A 27,987-nucleotide genomic window follows, 5' to 3' on the forward strand; every position below is an offset into this window, starting at 1 on the left:
CACCATCATCGCAAATGACCTGGCTCAGTGAATAGTCAGAAGCAAGCCACCCTCCTCAAGCACCAACCATTCCACCTGGTGATCAGAAGAAAGAAGGCCCATGCCAGGGAAGAGCATTTTGTCAGGTCAAAGGCACAGGCAGCTTTTCTGCCACCACCTTTGGCAGGCTGTGACTTGTCTTCAGTAAGCCTGGCAACCAGATATTAGCAGTTCATAGGATGGAGGAGGATTGGAGAGCTTTGACCATTTTTAAGTGAAGCAAATTCCAGCTCTCAGAGCTAGACTAAGTACTTTGGTTATCATGAGTTACCAGATGAACAGAGGCCGAGAGATGACTAAGATCATACAACAATTTGAGTCAAAATAAATACTGCCACAGAGCACTTATGTGTCAGCCCCTGCTCTAAACCACCTTATGTGTGCTGCTTTATTTAATTCCCATGACAGCCCTATGAAATAAGTTTTATATGTCCATATACAGATGAGAAAACTGAGTATAGAGAGTATAGTTGCCCCAAACAGGACTGGGGTGGGGTCTTGGGAGCAAGAGCTTCTAGCTATTGTCAGAGTCCAATAGGTGGTGAACCAGCATACACAAAGATTTAACCTCCTGCCTCATGGAGCCATGAATGATGCAGATCTTGTAGCTCTTATTCCTAGCAATCACTCATTGTCTGAACCTTTCATTAAATATGTTGGTGAAGGGGCTGCTGATGACCCAAGGCACAAGGTGGCTCAGGGGCTGTAACAGGGTGCTGTCTGGGAGTCCCAAGCCTTGGTTTATCTGCGGCCCTTGAGTTTACTCCTACCTAAGAGTTTACTCCCACTCTGTTCTGGCTAATCTCAGCATCACTCTTGTCTTCTCCATTTCACGCTTTTATGATTGCAATGGAACCCCATCAGCAGATCTACTGTATACAGTTTTCCTGGTTTAAATCCTGCTGGGGATCCTCATTAGAGGATTGCTGCCTTTGTGTTTGAGACCTGGCTTGGGCATGTGCACTGGTCTCAGCCTGCTGATGGGCAGTCACCAGGGAAGAGTGGGAGCAGCACAATAATCTGCTCACTGGGGCTGCACCCCAGTTGTCCCGCTGCACAGAGAAGCCCCAAAGGCTACGTTCCCTCCAAAACAAGGTTAATGAATTCACACCTGGCCTCATTTTGTACTTGAATCTGAAACCCAGACTCCTGGGAATGATTCTGTCACCCAAGCAGTTATTGTTTTTTCTTCCCTTAAACTTCATTAGGTTAATTCAAAATAAAAAATATTCTCTTTTCCAAATTGGCTTGACCTAGAGATTCTAGACTTTAGGGGAATGTCAGAACCTCTCTGTAGTTGAAATGATGCTTCCTTTTTTTATTCCTGATTAGTGCCCTAGCCCTCCAGGGTCTCTTCTGTAATCAAAAATATTATTACAAAAGATCAAAATCAGATTACCCAAGCAAACCTTCCTCCCTGTGGGCAATGTGGTGGGGACTAAGGCTTTACCTGCAGCATCTGCTAAATTCTTTCTCAAAAACCAAACAGAAAGCAGTTTCAGCAAATACCTTGACCCAAAACATTTCCCATAAATTTTAATGTTCTTCAGAAGTTTAAGAATCTTTACAAAAGTTGGGGCCTCCCTGGTGGCGCAGGCAGTTGAGTGCCGCACTATGAAGCTGTCCACAGCCTCTGCAGTGCAGGTTCGATCCCCGCCGTCCGGCGAGAATCCCACATGGCGCAGCAGATCTCTCCTGTCTTGCCTGCTGCTCCCCTCAGCAGTGTATTTCATCAGTCTGCCTGTTCTGTTTCCCGCTCTGTCTCTGGTGAGTCCTCTCACCCTCCCACGCATCTGGCCTATACCATGGTTCTTGTATAAAAATAAATCTTAAAAAAAAAAAAGAACCTTTACAAAAGTTATGTGTATACTGCTTGAGTACGAGTTCTTTGAAGTCAAGATGCCAATTTTATTATCAAATTTTTACTGACTATTGTAGTTTTTTCCCTGATATTTATTACTTTTATAAAATATAGAAAAACATAGAAGTTACACTACAAATCAGCCACAACCACAATCTGGATATCATCATTGTTTACATTTTAAAATATATCCTTTTACTTCTGTGAAGAAATAGAAATACTTTTAGTGTTTCAAAGGAATATAGGCACTATTTACAAGAGCCCAGTTATAGAAATAACCCGAGAGCCCAACAACAGATGAGTAGATTAAGATGTGGCACATAAACACGATGGAACACTACTCAACTATAAAGAGATGAAATCCTGGCATTTGAGACAAAGTGGATCGAACTGGAAGGGAGTATGTTAGGTGAAAGGAGTCAAGAGGAGAAAGACAAATACCAGATGATTTCATTCATACGTGGAATATAAAGAAGCAAAACAAAGGAACTGACAAAACTAAATGAAAATAAATCCTAGAAATCTGACTGCAGATTAGAGGACACTAGAGGGGGTGAGGCTCAATAGTGTCTGATAAAGGACTGCAGGTGCTTTGGTGGTGGGGCTGGTGTGCTTTGGGAGAGAAGAAAAAGGAAATTTTGGTCTTTGGCTAGCCTTGGTATTCAGAATAGTTTATGATAATCAGTAACTAAATTTCATAAGCAGGCTAAACTGCAAAAGCAGCAAATCTTCAGAAGTTTTAAAATAATTGCAGTGAGCATTAAAAAGTGTTTAAAAATCTTATCGTTGGTAAATAAAATACTTGGTGGAGAATTAATTGGGGGCTATAATAACACTGAGTGAATTGACTTTTTGGTATTTAACTTCATCAAACTGGCCCTCTGACATATTAAAGATTCAATTCACAGTGCCATGCTGTACAGGATGTGCCTGTACAGCATATTTTTATTTAGGGTGATTGAAATTGAAAAGGTACAGCAGGGGGAGGTAAGGGCATGTGCAAATGCCATGTACATGGAGAAGGCTCAGGATGGCTCATTGTAGGGGAACAAAAACTTGCCACCCCAGTTTCCTCAGAGGTAAGTGGAACTGCTGCCTCCCAGTGACATTGTGCTGGTTAAATGAAATGAGGTACAGTGAGAGCCTGGTGCGATGATTGGTAAATAAAGTGCCTAGAGGAAGTCGGCTGCTATATTTATTATTTTTATTATTCCTGACTCACTGTCCACTCTATTTGGTGCACATGAACGAGTGGAAACATATGGGGATGCATGAACGCCCTAGCAGCGGTGAAAGAAAAGGAGGTCATCACATACAGGGACCTCGGCTGTTCTGGGTGGTGAGGGATCCTGTCTCCTCGGCAGGCCCTCTGCTGGGTGTAGCAGAGAAGGGGCTTTAGCTTCTAGTTTCTTTTTGGCCAACAAACATCCAAGGATGGCCCCCAAGTTCACCCAGAAGGAGTACACAGCTTTCCAAGCACCCTGTGTCCCTGTGATCTGCTCCTCCGCAGCCATCTGCTGAGAACACACAGTTCTGCCTTAGTGCTCCAGGGGACGTGAACCTTCCTTTGGCATTACTGCTCATGCTAGTCACTGACTGTGCTCGCACCCAATTTGTACGACCAGTGCCAGTTTCTAGTGTGCTGTGGGCTGTTATTTCCCTCTCCTAAGGGCCATGTGTCCTGCTGCTCCATGTGGCAGAGTGAGACCGTGACAGACTGAGGTAGACAGAGTAGGTACCTGTAGACAGCCTTGAGGAGGCAGGTTCTGAATGTGACTTCCTCCTGGGTTTGGGGATGTCACCTTATTGCACCTTTAGGACCTTAGTTGTGGTGAGATGGGAATTGAAGTATCTGCCCCAGATTATTTCATAGATCTTATCTGAAATAATTTAATAATTTTTGCCTAAAAATAGTGTAGAAGAATCTCTCTCTCTCTCTCTCTCTGACACACACACACACACACACACACTGCATTCTTTGACTAAATAATCTAAATTTGACTAAATAATCTAAATTTGATCCTCATAGTCTCTCCAAGCCAGCCCTACTGTTATTTGCATTTGCAAATGAAGAGACTGAGGATTAATGTAGTCAGCAATTTGCTTCTGGACAAGCAATTGAAGAGCCGCTGAGCTGAGATTCACCTCTGCACCATCAGGCTCCACAGCCTTTACACGGCCTAGTGCCTGACCAGGCTTGGCCTCCAGCCCTCAACCGTCCCACCTCCAGCCACTCCTTGCCTAAGCTATGCCAAGAAAAAGGGTCTTCTTTAACCTCTGAAGTTATGAAGAAGGTAACTGTTGATGCTTTCTTCTTGTGCTTGATTATACGAGAGAGAAACACAATTCAGAAAGAGAAAAATTCCCGAAGGGCAACGCCTGAGTGACACAGCCTGGAGACAGAAGGGTAGAGGACCTGGCTGACCTTCACAAGCCTTTCGTGACAAATGCTCCTGTCTGGTTTGTTACTCTACACTTAGAAAACACTGCGTAGGGGATTCTGATTTCAAGAGAACACTGAGTTCACATTTTTATGTGACAGAAAGTGGAGAGATAGCCTTACATACACAATGGTTTCTAAAACTCCTTTATGATTTGTTCATATGTGGCATGTTCAATGATTTCCCTTCCAATAATAAAAATAAAAGTCTCTTTGAAGAAAGGAGCTCATCCACTTTCATGTGCCGGCTACTATACCACAGGGAGGCAGCTCTTCAATCTGTATCCTTGCCGGATGCACATGGTCTGTGGTGAGGAGGGCAGGGATGATAGGGGTTGAGAAAAGGAAACCCAGAAGTGACTTTGTCCAAGAGTGCTGCCAATTGGTAACCTCCTGTGACATCTCCACAGACTTCCTGAGCTGAGCACATCAGCCTCACACTCTATTCTCCACACCACTTCTCAGTCTCGATTCCTGAAAGACAGCCCCATGCCTCCTCCAGGAACCCTAGCCAGGCACCTGCAAACTCCTCCTCCCTCACAGATCTCCAAGGTTTGTGGATCCCAGTCTTGGAAAACTCACTTCTGGGTTTCCTTTTCTCAACTCCTGTCACCCCTACCCTCCTCACCTCTCTCCCAGTATAGCTTCCTGAAGGTTTCCCTGCCTCCATGTCTGCCCTCTCCCATCCACCCTTCATAGGATTGACAAAGTGATCTTTCTAATCCACCCAACTAATCTTGTCCCACCCCTTGTCAGAATCTTTCAGGATGTCCAGTCTTTCTCCCTGTCTCACTCCCTGTCTACCATCGTGCTTCCATCAGCTCTTTTGACTTCCTGTCTCAGGGTCAGTTTCCTGGCAAACCCAAAGGAAGATATTCTTCACCATATGCCAAGCTCCCTCCTGAGCCCACAGGCTTGGTATCCAGTGTCCCCATCTGCTTGGATTATGTTTCCATTCTTCTCCCCCTCACCATCTCCCCAAGTTTTGCTGTAACTGTCACTTCCCTCCGAAGCCTTTGTTGGCCTTCCCACCAGATGGATGCCATTCCGTCGGTGTTTGCCCTCTTCCTATTCTCTGCTTCTCCCCAACAATGGTTGTAATTTCACTTATAGTTGTGCCATCATGCCCTTTCCTTCTTTATCCCTAACTAGACTGTAAGCTGCTTGAGGGCAGGCACCATGTTTCTGGCCCAGCACTACAAAGTGGAGGGTCAGGGACTCACTGGCTGCTGAAAGATGAGGCTTGTGGGAGAGCAGGTGTGAGTCTGAGGGCCATTCGCCTAGAAAAAAATCACTGCAGCTTTGGATGAGAAGGGCTTTTATTCACAAGGCTCTTAATAGGTTTACTTTTTTTTTTTCCTTTTGTGAAATAAATGTAACTTTTATGCATGAGGGATGCCCACCATCCAAGAAAAAAATCTTAGAGTGGCTCATTTATATCTATAAAAGGTGACATTTTAATCACCATTTTTTTTTAATATGAGATAGAATTCTACCTCATTCCTTCAATGACTACTTGGGTTCTTTTCAAAAATCATGAGAGAGTCTATCTGTGGAGAACATTTCAGTTCCTTCACCATTTCCCCTCGCTGTACCACCACGTTAAGTTGCTGACATTCACTGAAGAAGAAGGAACAAGCCTATGAAATTAATCACTATTGTTGCTGGAAACGATAACTGAGGACATTGTCTACGAGGTCGCAGTGCTCACCCAGGAGGGATTTCCCTTCGTGGTAAGCGGCATAAGGGAGGGTAAAAGCAAACACCATGCATGCTTGCCATCTCTCCTGTGGGGCTGTCTCTTGCTAATCCCCAAACCAGGCCCTTACCTAAACAGGGGGTGGATCCAGATTTTGTGGAAACTTGAGCTTGCATAATTCTGAATGCTTTTTTGAGAAAAAAGTAAGACTACAAATAAAAAGGTGAAACAGAGACCTAGGAGGGGGCCACATGATGTCGGGCTTAAAAGCCACTGGCTTCACAGTGAACCAGCATCTAACTTTGATTCAGCAAAACGACTCTCCTCCCCCTCCAACCCTGGTGATGGCTGTGCCGACCCAACTGCCTTGTTTCTAGCGCTTTCTTACTTCAAAGGCCTCTCTTCCTCTTCTTCAACCCTGGATAAGCTTTTTGCAAAGTTTTGTCCCAGAATGTCTTTTTCCCCCCTCTATCCAGCAGAAGAGCCCCACAACCCTGTGACTAGAGCCCAGGGCCTGCGTCTCGGTGTGGTGTCCAGAGTGTCCTGAGTGGCTCTTTTTGTGGTGCTCATTAAGTCCTTCTCCAGCTACACTGTGCTCTTCTGGAGCCCCGGGAGTTTTCATTGCTATCTCCCCTTAGTACCTACTAAAGGTTCTGGGTACAGTGGGAGGGAAAGAAAACAAGGAAGGGGGTGACTGAAGCAACATCATGGGGTTTGGAGTGAGGCCGGCCTTGTTCAAGTTCTGGTTCTGCCACTTTTTAGGTGGAGCTGCAGGCAAAGCACTCCCCTCTCCCGAGTCCTGGCTTCCCACTGATAAATGGCAGCAGTAGGATGTTTATTTCACACCACTGCTGTCAGGGTTAAGCACAGGCATTTATTCATTCACCAAATACCTTCCCAGATCCTCTCTCAGGCTATTTTTGTCATCAGAGCTGGGAATACCATGAGTAAGCAACACGCCCCATGTGTGGGTCTGGCGGTTGGGTCGGGAGATGGACATTTTGAATGTTTCAGGACGAGGTTTTTGCAGACACACAACCAGCTTTGGAAACAGTTGGTAAAGAAGTGATTGAGGCCATGAAGAAATTCAGTAGAGGAAACGGTTAACCTTGTGCAATAAGTAAGTGCTCACACCTTTGCAGCAGCATCCCCAGGTAAATATAATGTTAAGTGTAATGGCTATGGCGGTGCAAGGGCCACCAACGAATGGAAGCAGTTAAAGAAAAGAAGGTCAATAGGAGAAAGCAAGCAAGGATTGAATGAGGGACTCCTGCAGGGCGGGGCAGGGGCAGGGGATGAGGAGGGAGAGAGAGGCCAGGAGAAGGCGAGGCGGGAGGGAGGGTGTCCAGGACCCACCTGGCCCAGCGTGCACTCCATGCTGCCCAGGAAGTCGGCCTCCTTCAGCCCATTGTGGTTGCTGCTGATGTCGTGCACCTCAAAGCGCAGGCGCTGCACCTCTTCAAAGTAGAAGTCCACAGTAAACAGTTTTGAGTACACTGGGTTTATGCAGGTGCGAATCACCTCTGTTCGGTCGACCTGCAGGGAGAGAGAAAGACCCAGCGGGGATTAGCGGGCCCTAGCTTTGTGCTTCAGGCAGATTCATTTCACACACTGCTCCTTTTTTCCAAACTGTCAAGGCACCAGGGCCAGAAAGTCTTCAAGGAAGCACCTTCAGAGAGTGAGCCATGTTTTAAGGAGGAAAATCTTCTTAGACACAATAATCTGAAGCCTTAATACCTGCACGAGGTGGATTACTCGTGGCTGCTGGGAGCCTGAGGCTGGCAGAGGACGATTGCACATTTGGGCTCCCCCCTTTACTGTCAGCATGAGAGGGGCTCTTTCTGTCATGCCCCTTGAGAAAAAAATCAGAATAAAATATGGGCCACAATTGTGCACGATGATAAATAGGCTCTGCCCTTCCATGGCACCTTCACCTTCCCGTTTCGAAGCTCTTCTCCCTCAATCAATTTCCCTCCCTGGTCCAGAGGCATTTTTGCAACATCTGCTCTAAAATCAATAGAATAAGGAGCTGTATTATCAGAGCTTTAACTATGTTCATGTGGTGCCTTTTAACAGAGGGCTTCTAGATAACCTCCAGGAAGTAATTTATAGGTGGACTTGACATAAGACACAGAAAAGGAAAACTTGTCTCCTGTGGACAGAGGGAGCGAGCCCTAGGCAGGTTCAGATGCTGAGAGAACAGATGAAAGCTCTGGTCTTTGTGTCTGTGTTAATCACTCCGAATGGCACAAATGGCTGACGCACACCTACCCCATGCACTTCTCCCTTCTTGATTTTCAAAGGATGATCTCACGTAGATAGGAGGCTCAAGTTCGTACCAAGTCACACACCCATGGCAGGCTGTTCAAGGTAAGTGGCCCATGTTGAATGATTTGGTGTTTTGAGGGAATGAAATTAAGTAATAAGCAGCGGTGTTGGGCCTCCCTGGTGGCGCAAGGGTTTAAGCACCGCACTATGAAGCAATCCGCAGCCTCTGCAGCATGATTTCAATCCCCGGCCGGCCAGGGAGCTACCCACATGGCACAGCAGACCTCCCTGACTCGCCTGCTGTTCCCCTCAGCAGTGTACTTTGGTCAATCTGCCTGTTGCGTTCCCTACTGTCTCTGGTGAATCCTCTCACTGCCTGCATCTCTGGCCTGTACCCCAGCTCTTGTATGCATAAATAATAAATCTTTAAAAAAAAAGCAGTGGTGTTATATGGACAGGTAATTTCTGATGCTAATCTAAGGACCAGTAAGAATCCTAAGAGCACAGAGGTGCTCAGGAAAAGGAGATTGAAGAAGGGAGCCGTGTTTGCAATACTAAATGCATATTTGGAAGTTCTAGCAAAATGTTTTGCATTCCCAGTCATTATGGCAGATGCCTTATCTTTTCTGGAGACTGAAGCAGGGTTTAATCTGAGCAACGGAGTGTGGGAATGCATGTATTTCTCATGGGAAGGTATCAAGGACAAGGCAGTTATTTCCAAAAGACCAGACCATCACTGGCCGAGCTACCCCTGTAACAGGGCAACTCTCTTTTCAGATTCCTGTCCCCTCCCGCAGGCAATTCTGGCTCAGTAAGTGTTGGGTGGGACCCAGAAATCTGTATCTTTTAAAGTGTCCCAGGCAATTCTGATGGGGGACTATCAGAGTCAGGGAATAAGGAGGTGTGGGGTCCACCCCTGACTCTTAGGTGAAGTTTTCTGTCAAGGTTTGGTTTAATCTTGTTGATCCTCTGTTACCCAGTCTGCAAAAGTAGTCTGCTGATGTCTCGTTCTGGGTCATCATGACTGATACACTCATGTTGCTTTAGAGTTTGCAGAATATGCTCACATGCATTTTTTTTTTCACTTGATTCTTAGAGCAAACACGTGTTGTAACTGTACACTACTGAGAACAGCCAAGGTCAAATATCAGCACAAGGTATTGGGTGATAGAATGGCCGCGGAACTCCTGCCTGCAGACCTCAAAACTATACCATTTTGGTTACTCATGTTTATTCATGAGCATTCCTTGAAAGAAAGGGCTAGGCTTTGGTAACTAGGCTATGGTATACTGGTGATAGACCCATCTTTGAATGTTGTTTTTGATGAGATGCTCTTTTGATAAAATGATCTAAAATATTTTTCAATATAATACTAATGTTTCTAATCATTAATGTTTATAGAAGGCCTGATATGTCACAGACCTTCAAAGAAAAATGTGGTGTAACTGACACATAATAAACCACATTTATCTGCTGTCCTCAATTCAGGGTTTTTTTTTCCTTTTTTTTTTTTTTTTTTTGTATAGAACTGGGGTGTAGGCCAGAGGGCAGGAAGTAAAAGGATTCACCAGAGACAGAGTAGAACAGGTGGATTTACTGAAATACACTGCTGAGGGGAGCAGTGGGCCAGAAAGGAGAGGTCTGCTGCCCCATATGTGAGTTAGCTCCCTGGCCGGGGATCTAACTGAGGCCACAGCAGTGATAGTGCTGACTTAACCCCTAGGCCACCAGTAAGTTTTAACCTCTGAATGAAACCATTACCACAATCAAGATAGTGACATGTCCATAGTCCCAAAGTATCCTCACACCCCTTTTTACCCCTCTACCCTTCATTCCCAAGCAACTGCTGGCAACTTTCTGTCATCACAGATGAGTTTGCATCCTCTGTAACTTAGATAAATTATATCTAACAGGTAGTCTGTTTTGTCCCTTGTCTTTCATTCAGCATCATTTTGTAGAGATTTACTCCCCACTGTGGCATAAGCCAATGATTTGTTCTTTTTTTTTTTTACCACTGAGTAGTATTCCACGGTAGACATTTGGATTGTTTTCAGTTTGACTGTTACACATAAAAATTCCATGAATATTCATGTACAAGCATTTGTATGGACATATGTTTCTCCTCTTGAGTAAATACCTTGGAGTTAAATAGGTATGGTTAGCTTTTTAAATTCTAATATGTGTATAGTGGTATCGCATTATGGTTTTAATTTGCATTTTCCCATTAACTATGATGTGGGGGATCTTTTGTATGCTTATTTGCCATCTGTGTAGCTTCTTTGAAAAAGGGTGTGTTCAAGTATCTTGGCAGGCACTGTCTTTTCATCCTTATGACAACACAAAGAGGTGGGGGCCATTATCCCCTCTTACTGGGAGACCCAGACATTCCATAGTGTTCTCGATGTTACATAGCTTGCGAGGGGTGGACCTGAACCTGGGCAGTCAAGCTCCCAGATCTCTGCATTTCACCCCTACGCTAGATTACAGTCACACAGGTTTGAAGGTTTCCCACTTAACTCTGTTACTCAAAGGAATGCACCGCTGGATGGCAAAGGTAAACTGTGGACCCCATGGGGAAAGTTGATGAATGAGGCTGAGGTTTTATCTCTGGAGACCTGACTTGTCCATGGGGCACAGTGGAGATACAGTGGGGGCCTTGAACACTGTCCCAAAGGTCAGTGTGGGGTCCACAGTTTTAGAATAGGCACAGAACGAGCACCTGCTCCAAGGGGGGGGGGGGAGGGAATCTGAAGACTGTAACTGCCACAGGCAAAGAAGGTGAGGTTGGGAGAGGAGTAGGAGACAGAGCTGGTGCCAGTCAGCAACAGGTCTGAAGCCTGGGGAAGCACAGGTCTTTATCCTGAGTGTAACAGGTACTGCTGAGAGTGGCATTGTGGGCCAGGGAGAGACAAGAGGGCCCCTAGGGCAGTCTTGTAATTAGGTATTCCGTCAAACTGATATTCTTTAAATATTTCCTTAATATTTATTTAGTGAGGGTGGGGAGAAACTAATTTGCTCTGAATAAAAATGGCTAACGTTATGCTCCAAAATAAAAAATTTATTACAGATAATTTTTCAAGCCGTATAAGTTCCAAGGAGGCATATTAAACCACATAAAATTTCGATAATGAGATAAATCACTGTGCCACCAGAAATAGTATTATTCAGTTTCATGATTTTAGCTGCTCGTGGCTGCTGATTGCAAGAGACTGGCCTCAGGGTTGGTGGCTTGACTTATAGCTGCAACAAACGAGTTGCAGGCCTCAAAATTACTCAACAAAGGGCGGGGGTTGGTGCTGGTGAGATATGACTTTTATTTTCAATTTGAGTGGATTCTCTACTTTGATGGGTCTATAGCTCTAAAATGTGGCTGGTTATCTAAGAAGTTACCTGGGGAAAACTGAGCTGATTGGTTGCCATTTTTGTACAGTCTACATGCCAAGGAAGCATAATTTCTGGCTGCCTAGCTGATCTGCCCATGCCTGGGGACTCCTGTTCCCCATTTTTTAAGACTGAAAATATGGCTGAGCATTTGACGGCCTTTGCTTCTCCTGAACTTCTCATGAACAACCTGGGCAGAAGCTGACCTTGCATGTTTGGGGGAGATGCTTGGAATGTGTAGGGGTACTTGGGGTTGTCACAGTGCTGGGGTGACACCACTGGACACCAAATATCCTACAAACCTGCACAGCCCCTCCCTCCCAGAGCTAATAGTCAGTGCCCCATCCACCTTTCACAACAAAGGGAGACATTTCTCCAAGTGCTAATCTGGTTCTCAGAATCATCCACAGCAATGGGCTCTTAGCCAAGAATGGGAGTCAAGAGTGGGATCCTCCACAGAGAAACTCGAAGACACCCCATTTGAAATAATCAGAAAAGTTTTGTGGTAATCACACACCCTGAAGAGCCTTAGGAAACAATTTTTTCACAGCCTGCCTCATAAATTATTTAATTCCTCCTTGAATTGGATGAAAAGTTGAGTGGTGGGCCTCCCCGGTGGCGCAGCGGTTGAGCGCTGGGTTGCGAAGCTGCCCACAGCCTCTGCAGCGCCAGTTCGATCCCCGGCTGCTCCCCGGCCACTGGAGGAGAGTCCCACATGGCGCGCAGACCTCTCCTGCCGCCCGCTGCTCCCCTCAGCAGTGTACTTTGGTCCTTCTGCCTGATCTGCTCCCCGCTCTGGTGAACTCTCTTGCCCTCCCACACTTCTGACTGTACCCAGTGCTTGTATAAATAAATAAATAAATAAATAAATAAATCTTTAAAAAAAGAAAAGAAAAGTTGAGTGGTGCGGCCTCCCTGGTGGCACAAGGGGTTAAGCACAGCACTGTGAAGCTATCTGCAGCCTCTGCAGCCCCAAGTTTAATCCTTGGCCAGACTGGGAGCAACCCACATGGTGCAGCAGACCTCTCATGTCTTGCCCGCTGCTCCCCTCAGCATTGTGTTTCAGTCAGTCTGCCTATTCTGTTCCCCACTCTGTCTCTGATGAATCCTCTCACCCTCTGCACCTCTGGCCTGTACCCCAGTTCTTGTATGCATAAATAAATAAATCTTTAAAAAAGTTTAAAAAAAAAAGTTGAGCAGTGACTAAGGTGATGGTAACTTTTCTGTTTAGGCAAAGGAAGGGGGAGGGAGTAAAGCAAGGCCACCTGCCTTCCCACAGAGGCGTTTTCCCTGTCCTCATCAAGAATGGAAGACTTAACAACATACTTTACTTTACAACTTAACATATTTAATATTGGGATGTAGGGTACAGTTGTACCCTACAGTTGTTGATGGTAGGATATTGTTTGACCGGAAGCATTTTCTTCCTGGTGATACATACAATAGTGCATATTTATCATTTTATTAAGGTTCTATTAAGTATATCATCTTCATTCTGCAACGATGAAATAAAGTGGCATCAAAAAGCAGTGATACAGGGGCCTCCCTGGTGGCACAGTGGTTGAGCGCTGGGTTGAGAAGCTGCCTGCGGCCTCTGTGGTGCCGGTTCCATCCCCAGCTGCTCCCCGGCCACCAGAGGAGGGTCCCACATGGCGCGCAGACCTCTCCTGCCGCACCTGCTGCTCCCCTCAGCAGTGTATTTCATCAGTCTGCCTGTTCTGTTCCCTGCTCTGGCTCTGGTGAATTCTCACCCTCCTGCGCCTCTGATCTGTACCCTGGTTCTTGTATAAATAAATCAATCTTAAAAAAACAAAACAAGGGCCTCCCCGGTGGCGCAGCGGTTGAGCGCTGGGTTGCGAAGCTGCCCGCGGCCTCTGCGGCGCCGGTTCGATCCCCGGCTGCTCCCCGGCCACCGGAGGAGGGTCCCACATGGCGTGCAGACCTCTCCTGCCGCCCGCTGCTCCCCTCAGCAGTGTGCTTCGGTCCTTCTGCCTGCTCTGCTCCCCGCTCTGGCTCTGGTGAATTCTCTCACCCTCCCGTGCTTCTGACTGTACCCAGTGCATGTATAAACAAACAAACAAACAAACAAACAAATAAAACGCCTCTATAAAAAAATTAATAATAATAAAAAAAAGCAGTGGTACAGGCAAGGCTCGTAGCAGTCTGTCTGACTCAAAAATACACCCTCTCTCTACTGAACCATGGGCTGAATGATGTCCCTCAAAACTCCAATGTTGAGGTCCTCCTCCTCAGTACCTCAGAATGTGACCTCAGTGGAAATAGGGTCGTTACAGGAGTAGTTAGGATTAGGTCCTACTAGAGTAGGGGGGACCCTTGACCTGATGGGACTGATATTTTGTAAAAAGAGGAAATCCGGATTCAGACACGCAGATGGGGAGCCCACTGGAGCATGGCGGAAGAGTGGAGCACCAGAGACGGCCAGCAAACACTAGCAGACAGACCTGGCCCAGTTTGTCCCTGTGCCCACTGAGGGCACACAGTCTGGCAGCACCAAGATCTGGCACTTCCAGCCTCCCGGCTTTCACATAACAGGGCCCCTTGTGCCAGCAGGTTCTGTTTATGGTGCCCAGGGAGGAACTGCCTCGAGAGTCTCGAGCGAGACAGTCTTTCTTCCACCAGACAGAGCCCTGGGGGGTGCTGCTTCCAGTGGGAAGCAGACTCACTCGACGTGACTATTTATCAGAAATAGACACAAGGGCTGTCACCCTGCGGGGGCCTCCAGAGGGGTCTCTAGGCCTTGACGATGGGTCTCATTCTGTCTTGCTGCTGTCCCAGCCCCTCTAGATTGCTGGCTCTGTTAACAGGCTGGGCCAGTCCTAACTGGAGAGGCATGTGGTGGGGGTGTGGTGCTCAAATTTGTCTTCCTGAGCTGGAAGCCTATGCCCTCACCAGGGGCTCCTTCCCCTTTCTCTAGCACTTGGTTTCTGTGGCTCAGTTTCTTGATTTCTTATCTATGTCTCATTGCCTTGAGCCCCAGCCCACTTAGCTTGGGGGTCCTGTCACTGTATAGTGCTATACAATAGAACTTTCCATGATGATGAAAATGCTTTATAACTGCATTGTCCAAAATGGTAGCCACTAAGCAGATGTGGCTGTTGAGTACTTGAAATGTGGCTAGTGAGAGTGAAAAATTCAATTTTTAATTGTTTCTTGCCCCCTCCATGCCCCATGTTGCAATTTTGAGAGGGATCATGTGCCTCCCCCTACTGTCCCCTTCTAGAAGCTCTTCCTGCTAAACTGCAGTTCTCATGGGTTCCATTAACACTGCCACCTCTGCCTGTCCATCAAGGCCTGTGGTAGCACCCCACAATGGCTAGCCCAGAGTACCTCCACATCACTTGTTGTTTCCTCTAACTTTGCCCACACATTTCTAAGCAGCCCCTTCATTAACATCTCCTTTTCAGCCAGAACTCTGACTGATTCAAGAATGCTTATAAAAATGAACCAAGACACTGAAGATCTGAACGAGTCTTCCAAATCTCCAGGGCACAATTATATGAAATTGTGTCCAGTCTATTGGCTCATGATGTATGAATTATATGGTCTTTTAAGACTTTGAGAACTGGTGATCCACATGGGATTCATGTGCTAACTTCCTCTTAGCCACTGCATTCTATTCCTCAACCCAGTTCAGTAACTGATTATAAGGAACACTGAGTGGTTAATATGCCCCAGGCGTTGTTCTAAACACTTCACATACATTGTCCCATTTAATTGGCCCAACAACATCATTTCACCAGCATCACTATTTTGCACATGAGGAGACTTAAGGGTCAAAGAGGTTAACTTGCCAAGGTCACCCAGTTATGAAGTGATGGAGCCACACGGGCTATCACTTGTGGCTCCTCCCTGGGACATGGCCTCCCTTGGGCATAGGTGACCACAGTGGTCTCAAGCAAGGCTCTCTCCCACACTCAACACTCTGAGAACAATTTGAGAAGAAAACATTCTTTAGTGCTCTCACTGAATGACACCCTGAAAAGTCTTTTCAGTGACACTCTTTAGTGTCCAGCATCCCTTACTGGATCTTCAAATGTTCTCTTTCCCCTCTTTTTATATTTTTTTCTTCAAGCTCCTTCTACTTAGCCACAGCTCTTTAGAATGGCCCAGGAGAAATGTGGCTTCTCCAAGTCAAAAGGATAAAAAAAAAAAAGGTTCTTTTTAAGAGATGGCACTTTTCAGGCCTAAACCAACTGCTTCCTACCCCCACTCCAGCTGTAGGATGGCACATAAATATCAAGCAATCAGAAATTGCCTTATAGAATTCACGCCTGTCTGCTAAAAGCGGGCAGAGCCTGCCAGGATTGGGTGTGGGAAGGTGTTGGATTGCAGGTCACTCCAAGTTGCAGCTACTGGCGGATCCTCCTCGTACAGGAGCTTGGAGGCTAATCCAGCACAAGTGTAAAGCAATTTGCACTTCTCTCAGATGTTGGTTATTAACAGGATGTCCCCACCATCTCATCTCACCATCACAGCTGTGGAGTCCTCTAGAAAGGTCGTCCAAGACTGGGAAGCCTCAGCTTTCTTATTAATTGATGTTTGAAAATTGGAAAAGAAATTCATCTGCAAGATGCCGCCCTTGCTCTGCAGCCAGCAGTTCGTGAAGGTGGACTCGCCAGGGCCCACCCCGTCTCTCCTCCCAGCAGGTGTCCACGTGCAGGCATGAAGCTTTGGGGGGTTGTCTCCCTGCTTAGCATCTGCTTGCCTAGGTTCCAACTTCTCCCCTGACTGCTCCAGAGAACCAATATCCATTGGGTTTCTAAATCAATTCCCAATTGTCTGAGCTGTGAATGCCACATGGTCCAAGTGGACTTTCTCCAATGCCACTGGTTAGGGAGGAGCACCCTCCACTCTTTCCCATAGCACCCTCTCCTACATCAGGGGCGCCTGCCTCTCATTTGCTATCATTGATAGCAATAACCTTGCAGCTTAAATTCTCAGTTCCATCAAGTCTGGGAATGACCGCGGGTCTCACCCTGCCTCTCAGATGGGAATGATCGGTGAGAACATGTGCAGCGAGGCGCCGAGGCTACCTCTGTGCTTAGTGGGAAGATGGTGATGCAGCAATGCCTGCCCCGCACACGGGAGGAGGTCGGAGCAGTGCATGTGCTACAAAGATGCCATTTGTCTGCTATTCTGGCTATTCAATTTCCAGCAGGGGAAACTGAGGCCAGTGGAGATGAAAGTGACATTCTCAAAATTCTGTTACTCCACACGCGGTTGCAATGTGGATGCAGTTAGTTTCCCAGACTCCTGGGTCAGTGCTCCCTTTCACCACACCCAACTGCTCATGTTGCCACTTCCTGCACAGACACACAGGTGCTTACGCGATCCAGAACCCAGCATTTCAGTGTTCATGTTTAGCCAGAAAATGGACGCTGAGGAAATGGGCCTGCCCAGATGCCTCCCAGCATTAGCCTCAGTCAGAGAGCACCTGTCCCGAAGCCAGGCTGGGAAGGCTGTCCAGGAGAGCAGGGCACGACAGACGTGGCGGTGTGTGCCGAGAGGAATGACGTGAGCGGTATTCCCACAGATCGCTCCACGCACATGATGTCTGCCAGCAGCTCCTGAGAGACACTGTTCTTCAGTCAAATGAGATTTGGAAGCTCTGCCCACTATATCCTTTTCTTGGAAAACCACCATGCAGAATATAACAAATGAAGCTGTCTGAGTTCTGCAGCAGGCAGACTGAATACTAGAATGTTCTGGACTGATCTAGATGACAGCTCCCTCTCCACCCCAGAAGTTTCAAACTACTTCATATACCACAAACCTCTCCAAATGTATATACTTTTCCTCCTACTCCTATTTCTTTCCTTGTAAACATCAGAGTTTTTGATAAATGGAAAGGATTAGAAATCAGGAAATTAATCTCAATGAGTTTCCAGTTCACTGCTAACCACTTAGGTAGACGGATTCTGCCTGACTGGCAATTACCCTAAGACACTCATAAAATAATATATCAGAAAAGGTAAAAATCTGTCTTTCCTTTTCTCCTTTCTATTCTTAAACTTCCACTTCCCCCATTTTTTTAAACACTCATGTTGAAACAGCACTCAATAAAGCACTCAATGCTGCTTTATTGAAAAGTGTCTTGTTTTGAGCAGCTCCCTCTGATGCTGTGGTGTTGCTCTTCCTTGCTTGTCATCCATTCTGTTGCTACTGAAGAGCTGACATTGCTGAATCCTTCACAAGGTACAAGCACAATTAGTGAGTGAGGAGATAAGCCTCTAAATGGTGAAATTTTCCATGTCACTATCACCACCATCAGCATCATTCAAATGATCATCAACGAGCAATATGTACTGTATACCTTCATTTTGTAAGCCTGGGGTAGGGGGTTCCCATGATTATAAATAAGCAAATCAGCAGTGCTGGAGTGTTCTGACAGCCTTCCATGGCTCCACAGTGAGCACCTGCTGCCCGCTCACTCCAAAGCTTCTATGCCAGCCCCTTGCTCCATGGGTCAGAGGGATCAAATATACGGCTTTCTTGTAACCTCAGTGATTTCAGTGCCCAACCTTGGCTTCCTGGGGGATTTCTTCCCCATCTAATAGCATTCCAAGCCTTTCCTTAAGTTGTATTGATTCAGCAAAATTCAGTGAATTATTCACAAATGCATCTGATTAGCAATCTGCACTCATTTCCATGCATTCTCTTCATTCAGCCAGTGAAGATTTAATGAGAGCCTGTGGTTTTTCCAGCACTGAGCTAGGCCCTAGGGATTCAGTATTAAACTAGATCTATCACCACCCATCTTAAAGGCCCCATTTATTCTGCGGAAAGTCTCCTGTGCACAGGAAGGACATTCTGTGTGGGGGTGCCTTGTCGGGGAGGCATTCCTGCCCAGCTCAGAAATAGAAAGACAGAAAGCCAAGTCCCAAAAGTAACATCTTTAAATGTGACAAATGCATGGTGTCCTCCATCATCCCATTATATACATTTTTCTGATCTGGCTGTTGTTCTGGGAGCTGGATTGAGGGTTTTTTACTATTAAATTTATACAGCAAGACATCAGGCTTCCAGGAATTAATAGATTGAGGCAAAATGAAGCAGGTTTGGCACCATAAAAGAAAAAATCTTTTTTATAACCAGAAATACCTCAAGAATGAATAGGATACCATCTCAGCAGGAATTAAGAAGAGGAGATTTAAGCAACAGATAAGGGGAGGAATGGATTAATAGATAAGGTATGGAATGGATTAATTCTTTAGGGTTCTACCCTTTTTTTTTTTCCAAAGTAGAATTGCTATCCTGGAATTCTAACAATATGACTGAATCCAAATATGGACTTTTTTTTAACACATAGTTTTTAACACATAGTTTTTAATTACCTACAAGATACATTGAGTGGTTATGGATTGTCCATAGTTCATCCCCTGATTTCGCTCGATCCAATGTAACGTCTTTTCTTGACCCCATACATGCACACAAACACATAAGCAAAACAGAATGTGTGTGTTAATCATGCCTTTTAATTTTCTATGCTTTTAATGCTTTGACATCTTAGGACCCTGCTGATTCTGGTGGGACAGGCCCTATGGGGCTAGCCCATTCTTACAGAGAGCGGTGCCCTTGGCACGCAAACAACTCTTCTAGCGCTCAGACCATAACCACCTCCTCTATCCAGCTCTTACACTCTGGGCCACATTTCTTCTATCTAAATCACCCCAGGGCCAGGAATCAGATAACTTGGACAGCCCCTATCCCCTGGAGCTCACTGATTATTCAAACCAGCCTCCCCTGGGATTGCTTATTCCTTCCCATGAACGCCACCATAAAAGCTCTTGCCCATTCTTCTTTCCTTTGCTGTGTCTGCCTCTGGACTGATCCAGGGCCTCCCCACATGACCCTGTGTGCTCCCGGTGCTTCCTGTTTCTATGTAACTGAGTATAATAAGGTTAAACTTAAAGGGATGACTGCACTAAAAAAATCTAAAGGAAGCAGGATTTGCAGTGTTAATAACAAACTGGGATCTAAGGTCAAAGTACATTAACAGGGCCAACGGAGGTGCTGAGTATTTGTAAGTTGCACAATTTGTGAAAAGGCATGCGCTGTAAGCAAGAATGTACACAAACACAAAGACCATCTATTCATATGAAGGAAAATCCATGCAAGTGACTTCTGGAAGAATACAATTAAATGGGGAGATTTCAACACATTTATCTCAGAATGGACTTATTAGATAAACAATAAATAAGGTCATACAGGAATAGGCTAGTATAGTAAGTGTGTATTTATCTGCATGTATGTTTGTGTATGTATGTACAGTCACATATATACACATAGATACCTTATACTCATTGAATAAGAGACTTTTTGCTTCACGTGTATGGAACATTATGTTGGTTTTATTATTAGTCACTAAGTGAAACTTAATACATTTAAACAGAGGTTTTCCTTTTACAAATTCTCCCCATCCCTTAGATCTCTTTAATACTTTCTTCCCTCCCCTCATCTCAGAAGCCTCATTTCATTGCTATTGTATTTTGTACAAGTATTTTGCTTTATTGAATTATTGGCTATGTGAAAGTTTAATGTTTGTCTTTGTCATTCTGGCTTGCTTTACTACAAATGATTCCCTCCAACTTCTTTCACGTTGCTGTAAATTGCAACAGTTTTTCTTTCCTTATGGATGAATAATATTCCATTGTGAATAAACCACATTTTAATTCAATCCTCTATTAGTGGGCACTTAGCTTGTTTCCAAGTCCAAGCTATTGAAAATGATCCTATTACAAACATTATAGACCTTATCATTTTTTAAGTTGATGGCTTCATGTTCTTTGAATATGTGGGAATATACGAATAGAGTGGAATTGCTGGGTCATACAGTATTTCCATTTTTAGGTTTTTTTTTTTTAAGGTAAATTCAGAGCACTTTCTAAAAGGGCTGTACCAGTTTCTATTCCCACCAACAGTATATTTAAACAACAGAGATTTTATATGATACATTCTTTAAACAAAAATAAAAAAAGAAATAATTAAGAGTGACCAAAAATCTTACTTTGAGATTTAAAAACAAAATTCATAGGTAATCTTCATGTTAAAGGGAAATAAAAAGAAATTTCAAACAACCTGGAAGCAACTTTATAGACACTGCTCATCAAAATTTTGGGGATGCAGTAAAAATTCTACTCTGGGAAAAGTAGGGCATCAAATGCTTTCATTATTAAAAAATGAAGCATGAAAATATAGAAAAATTGGTACTAATCTTTAGAAAATAGAAAAACAGTAAAATAAATCAGTAGACACTAGGAGGAGGAATACAAATAAAAGTTGAAATCAACAAAGTAGAAAGCATAGAAATACAAATATTGGAAAGTTTAAGTACATTTGGGAGGTGGTTCTCTGAAAAATAATGTAAAGAAAACACACAGTTTGATTATAGAGTTCAAAAAAATAAGTCATAAATGCAGGAATGATTAAGACTATTGCATACAAATTATTTCCCAAGGAGAAATGACTTTTTTTTCCAAAATATAAATTACTCAGACTTATTTAAGAAAAAGTGGAAAACTAGAATAGTCAAACAACTGTCAGTAGTATGTGAAGGTGATTAAAGATCTACTATGAAAAGTACACTGGCACCAGATGGTTTCACAGCTGAGATTTATCTAACCTTTATAGAAGAGATAATTATGATGTAACGTCGAGTGTTCTAGGCCATAGAAACAGCTAGACAGCTCTTCAATTTATCTTTTGGAACAGGCATATTTTGAATACCAAAATCTCATCAAGAATAGTAGAGGACCTCCCTGGTGGCGCAGCAGTTGAGCACTGGGTTTCGAAGCTGCCAGCAGCTTCTGCAGTGCTTGTTTGATCCCCGGCTGCTCCCCAGCCACCGGAGGAGGGTCCCACATGGCGCGCAGACCTCTCATGCTGCCCACTGCTCCCCTCAGCAGTGTACTTCAGTCCTTCTGCCTGCTCTGCTCCCCGCTCTGGCTCTGGTGAATTCTCTCACCCTCCCGCGCTTCTGACTATACCCAATGCTTGTATAAATAAATAAATAAATCTTAAAAAAAAAAAGAATAGTAGAAAAATAGGTAAGTATACATCAGTCTCATGTGGAAACACAGATATGAAAATTCTAAATAAAATACTGGCAAAAGAATCCAGCAGTGTATACCAAAATACACTATGGACAACTACAGTTTATTCCAGTAATGCAAATGAAATTAAATATCAGGAAAAATAATTAATCATATTAATATATTTATGGAAGGAAATCATGTGCATAAGCTGAAAATAATGCTAAGTAAAATAGTATCAGCAATTCAGTAAAGTGTCAGGATACAAAATCAACACGCAAAAGTCAGTAGCCTTCCTATACACAAACAATAAATCTGAAGAAGAAGAAATCAAAAAAACCATCCCTTTTATTATCAAAACAAAAAAAATCAAATATTTTGGAATAAATCTAACAAAAGAGGTAAAGGACCTATACAAAGAAAACTATAAAACACTGTTAAAAGAAATAAAAGAAGACACAAAGAAATGGAAAGACATCCCCTGCTCATGGATTGGAAGAATAAACATTATTAAAATGGCCATCCTACCAAAAGCAATATACAGATTCAATGCTATTCCAATCAAAATTTCAATGTCATTCTTCAAAGAAATAGAACAATTATTGATGAAATTCATATGGAATCACCAAAAACCCCGAATAGCCAAAGCTCTCCTGAAAAAAAAGAAGGGAATGGAGGCATCACACGCCCAAATTTCAAACTATACTACAAAGCCATAATAATCAAAACTGCATGGTATTGGAACAAGAACAGACTCACAGACCAATGGAATTGAATAGAAAATCCAGAAATAAACCCACAGATTTATGGTCCACTAATCTTTGACAAAGGAGCAAAGACTATGCATTGGAGCAAAGAAAGTTTGTTCAATAAATGGTGCTGGGAAAACTGGGTCGCTACATTCAAAAGAATGAAGCTTGACCACTACCTCACACCATACACAAAAATCAACTCAAAATGAATTAAAGAACTAGACATAAGACCTGAAACCATAAAATACATAGATAGAAGGAAATATAGGCGAAACACTACATGATAATATGAACATGAAAGACATCTTTACAGACACATCACCCAAAGCAGTGATAGTGAAGGCAATGATAAACAACTGGGACTACATCAAATTAAAGAGCTTCTGCACAGCAAAAGAGACAATAACAAAAACAAAGAGAAAACCCCACTGACTGGGAGAACATTTTTGCACACAACACTAATGATAAAGGACTGATCACAAAAATCTACACAGAGCTGATGAGACTCAACAACAACAAAGAAAATAATCCAGTCAAAAAATGGGCAGAAGAGGTAAAAAGAAACTTCTCTGAAGAGGAAATACAAATGGCCAACAGGCATATGAAAAAATGTTCAACATCACTTATCATCAGGGAAATGCAAATCAAAACTACTATGAGATACCATCTTACACCAGTGAGAATGGCACATATTAAAAAAACTAGCAACAACAAATGTTGGCGAGGTTGTGGAGAAAAAGGAACTCTCCTGCACTGTTAGTGGGAGTGCAAACTGGTCCAACCACTATGGAGAGCTGTGTGGAGATTTCTGGACCTACTAAACATAGAGCTTCCATAGGATCCAGCAATTCCACTCCTAGGTATTTACCCAAAGGACACAGAAACATCAACTCCAAAGAGCACCTGCATCCCTATACTATTTACAATAGCTAAGCTTTGGAATCAACCCAAATGCCCAAAAATAGATGACTGGATCAAGAAGATGTGGTACATATATACCATGGAATATTACTCAGCATTCAAAAAAGATAAACACATGCAATTTGCAGCAACATGGATGGCACTTGAAGGGATCATGCTCAGCAAAATAAGCCAGAAAGAAAAAGATAAATATCGGATGGTCTCACTCATAGCAGGAATCTAGAAAACTTAAATAAGGGACCAGGAAAATGAATATCTATAAGAAAGTGAAAATCATAATCAACAAACAACTATGAACCAGAGACACTTTATGAGGGGAGGGGGGTGGGGGGAAGGATTGGGGTCAAAATAAAGGGGTTGCAATTGCTTGGGGAATATAAAAATAAAAAAATTAAAATTAAAAAAAAAGAAAGTTAAAATGACTTTTTTTGTACTCATTACAAGAATGTATATCTATAAAGAGCCAAGACTTGCCACTAAATTTACCAGAAGTGATAAGAGAAGTTGATAAGGTGCCAGAAAATAAAATAGAATACAGAAAATTTAAAAACTATTGGCTTTTCTCTATCTTAAAAATAAGTACTCAGAAATGGAAATAGGGAAAATAGTCCACTTATAACAGTGATAAACATTTTTTTAAGATCTTGCATTCAAATTTTAAGTTAAATTTTTGATTGTTAATTAATTATAGATTCAAAGGCAATTTGTAAGAAATAATACAAAGAGATTCAGTCCTCCCAGTGGTAACATCTTACAAAGCTGTAGTACAATATCACACCTAGGATACTGATATTGATACAGAACATTCCACTCAACCCTCAAATTGCCCTTTCAGAGCCACACCTAGTCCCCTCATGTGCTCAACCTCTTCCTAACTGCTGGCACCTGCTAATTGGTTTTCCATTTCTATCATTTTGTCATTCAAGAATTCTATTTAAATGGACTAACACAGCATTATTATGCTTTTCAGATTGGCTTCTTAAAATCAGCACAATTCTCGGGAGGCTTATCCAGACAGTTGTATGAGATGTTTGGTCCCCTGTATTGGTAAGTTGGAGCCCATGCTAAAGACATACCACAGTTTGTTTAAACATTCACTTATATTAAAGAACATCTGGGTTGTTTCCAGGTTTTGGCTATTATAGATAAAGCCATTATAAACATTTGTATATATGGGTTTTGGTGTGAATGTAAACCTTCATTTTTCTGGGACATATGCCCAGGAATGCAATTACTGGGTGGTTTGGTTGTTGCATGTTAATTTCTTAAGCAACTGAAAAACTGTCTTCCAAAGCCAGACGTGCAGGGGGGTGAGAGGATTCGCCAGAGACAGAGTCGGGAGCAGAACAGGCAGATCTACCGAAATACACTGCTGAGGGGAGCAGCAGACAAGACAGGAGAGATCTGTGAGTTGCTGCCTTGTGGGGGACTGAATTCAGGCGATAGCAGTGATAGTGCTGAGACCTTACCCCGATGCCACCAGGAAGACCCCTGTATTGATATTTTTATTTGTACTGCTATTCAATAGTGGTTTCATTTGCACTTCCCTAGTAGTTAATGATATTGAATGTCTTTTCATATTTGCCATCTGTATTGCCTTCTTTGGTAAAATGTCTCTTCCATTCTTTTACCCATTTTGTCACTGGACAACATATTTCAGAATGTACAAGTTCAGTAGCACTCAAGAGACTGTAAATTGGAACAACAACAAGGTACCATTTGATTCCCCTCAGACTGGTTAAATTCCAGAGAGAAAACACCTCTTCTACCTGAGGTGCAGTGCAGGAGATCTTGCATCCGCTGTGAGTGGGCATGTGAACATTATGGCACTTGGGGAAAGCTAGTTAGCAATATCTATTAAAATTTTTCCCAAATAGTCATATGCCCTTCAACCCAGCAATTCTATACCTGAGAATGTTTCCCTTAAAAAATGCGAGAAAATATGAACAAGTATGTGAATTGTAGCCTTGATTTCAGTACCACAGAAACTGGAAACTAGGTAAATGCCCATAAAAATGAACATGGCTGAACTGTGGCTTATCTATACCATGGGATATTCTGCAGCCATTTGTAAGAATGAATTGTATCAATTAACTTTCATAAGGTGCTTTTTATGTAAAAATGTAAGGATACAAGGAACTATAATCTCCATCATGTAATCAACTGCCAGTGTCCATACTAGTATATATATCAATATCTGTGTACAATTATATGGACAAAGAGAAAAATCTAAAAGATTATATTCCAAGTTGCATACAATAGAGTGAGAATATATACTTGAAGAGAGAGGAACATTAAGGTGGAACCAGCAAAAAAGTACAAGAGGAGAGATTGCTGTTAGAAATGTGGTGATGGAATCACATGTAGGTATAAATATAAAAAATATGTATCTATAGAAATAAAAATAGATAGGATATTGAAAAGAAATTTAAATTTAAAAAATACCTAAATCATCCACCAAATAGAGACAAAAACTTTTAGTATATCCAAACTAACTTTTCCATGTTGGAACAGATTCTGATTCTTTGTAATGAGGGTGAATTGAATGAGTCAGTTTACATGTAGGGAGCAGGTAGTATAAAAAATACACAATTCTGAATATAAGAATAGCTTCTAGCATCAGAGTGTATGGTTGAATTTATGTTGGTTACATGCTGCTGTGACATGAAGTGACAAGTCACAGCTCCACACTGTGCACACCAAGGCACACCAGCACACCGCAGGGAGCTCAAGGTCAAGGCTGGATATTTTCAAGAGAAATAAGAGCTATTTGATATTTGCTGGCTAGCTTGCAAACTACTAGCTCAAAGCAGTTTGCATTTTCAACATTCATGATATCCTTGTGAAGCCAGATTTTTGACAGTTGATAAAATGTGGAACAGGAAACAAGAATGGTGTGGTCTAGTATGATTTCAAGGTTTGAGAAGTTGTGCCATGTCCAGCAGACACACTCATTCCGTCTAGTATCAAGTACCTCTAATTATTAAACAGCAAGATGTAAAATATTTTTCTTGTGTAAATCTTTTCCCAATGACTTCTTCAGTCATCTGGACTGAACTACTCAATAAATGCAATAGTTAGATATATTGTAAGAAAATTACTGAGCCACTAAAGGAGCTGTGAGTGAATCTCTGCTATCGGATGCTATGGACTAAGGCAACTGAAACCTCCAGAAGGCCGGGGGCAATAGTTGCAATAACAGTACTATGAAAATAACTACTATGACAGTGATCATCAATTAGATACAACAAAGTCTTCCCTCCTTTTGTAAATTTGTTTAAAAAAAGTTTTTTTCAGTCCCCCAAATGCTACCACTGGCTATATTCATATTTACCTCAAAGAGTTAATTGATATTCCACCCACTGACTCCATTACAACCTGCAGGATGAAAGAATACAAAGCAATCACAAATTGATTACTGTTATACTGGGTTTTCAGGAGTCATAAATCTGAGACCTGCCTTGCTAGGAAACAGTAAGTTTGACAAGTTTCTTACTGTTCAGAAGCCAGGCGTCAGATCCATTCAGAATCTGTACATTCTAGTGTTGATTACTTCTTTTGTGTGTTTTGTAATGGGATTTGTTAAATATGAAGTCCTCACATCTACCCTGTTATATCATTATTAAATAAATTACATTAGGATCATCTGTCCCATCACATTAGGTATTCTTATTCTGGAGACTGTCAGGGTTGCTGAATAGTGGAGCATTTTCCAGAGAGATTTTCCAAATCCATTTTCAAACTGCAATACTTGCCTGGAACATCAAAGAGAAGTTCTTGCTGATGTCCTTCCATTAAGTCTCCATTCTTGCCTGAGAGAGTATCGATAAACTCCACTAAGTCCTCCTGATCCAATAATTATCTGCCATCAATAATACAGCCAAGGGCAGGGCCTGGCATGCCAAGTATTAAGGGAGAGATTTATGGGTTACTCTAAAAAATGCCCAAAAACTCCAGTGTTCAAAACACTTGGGCATCTCTTCTGCCAAACACAAGAAGTGTTGATTACAGTCTTGTTGATTAGACCTCCAAATACTCATTAGTGCTAAAGTACAAATGACCTTATAAAATTAATGGTTCTATATTACACTTGCTCAGTCCTCCCTTATCAGAGGCTGAGAAAAGGCCAGGTTTTGCTCAAGTGGTTGTTCTTTGTTAGGCTCCCATTTTCACAAAGCCTCAACACCCACCAGACCCACACAGGGGCCCATCTGGCTGAAGCTCTCACCACTCAGAGCCTGGAAGGGCTGTGACAGGGGTGGCTCTTCTCTGATTTGGCCTCAAGCCCAGCTGTTCCAAAGTGCTTTCACATTGTAAGGTAAATTCCATGATCTTTCAACCACCCTATGCCTTTGAATGAGAAGGAGAGTGGAGGAAAGCAGGTGGTCCACCTGAGCTTCAGCTTGGAGATGGCAGGCGAGAGCCACTTCAGTGGAGATGGCTGACTTGTTTGGGACTGGGCCATCAATGACAATTCTTGGGGATTTCACAATTCAATACAAAGGCCAGTGGGAGTCTAGTCAGCTCTAATCAGATGACGGGATGGCAAAGTGGAAGGAGATAAACAAGAAGGA

At 43.1% G+C, this 27,987-nt stretch overlaps 1 protein-coding gene across 1 annotated transcript in view; it reads right to left on the bottom strand.

Annotated features, from left to right (window-relative positions):
• The window catches only part of CPNE4 (copine 4), a gene marked incomplete at its 3' end in the record, with an annotated part of 335,804 nt that overhangs the window by 90,674 nt on the left and 217,143 nt on the right, over positions 1–27,987 (bottom strand). Inside the window, exon 3 of the mRNA XM_084247517.1 lies at positions 7,396–7,575. Within this exon, the coding sequence (XP_084103643.1) occupies positions 7,396–7,575 (180 nt within the window). The remainder of the gene's footprint in view (positions 1–7,395; positions 7,576–27,987) is intronic.

This window comes from Talpa europaea (assembly GCF_964194135.1).
Source record: "Talpa europaea genome assembly, chromosome: 11".
In the NCBI taxonomy this organism is placed as follows: domain Eukaryota; kingdom Metazoa; phylum Chordata; class Mammalia; order Eulipotyphla; family Talpidae; genus Talpa; species Talpa europaea.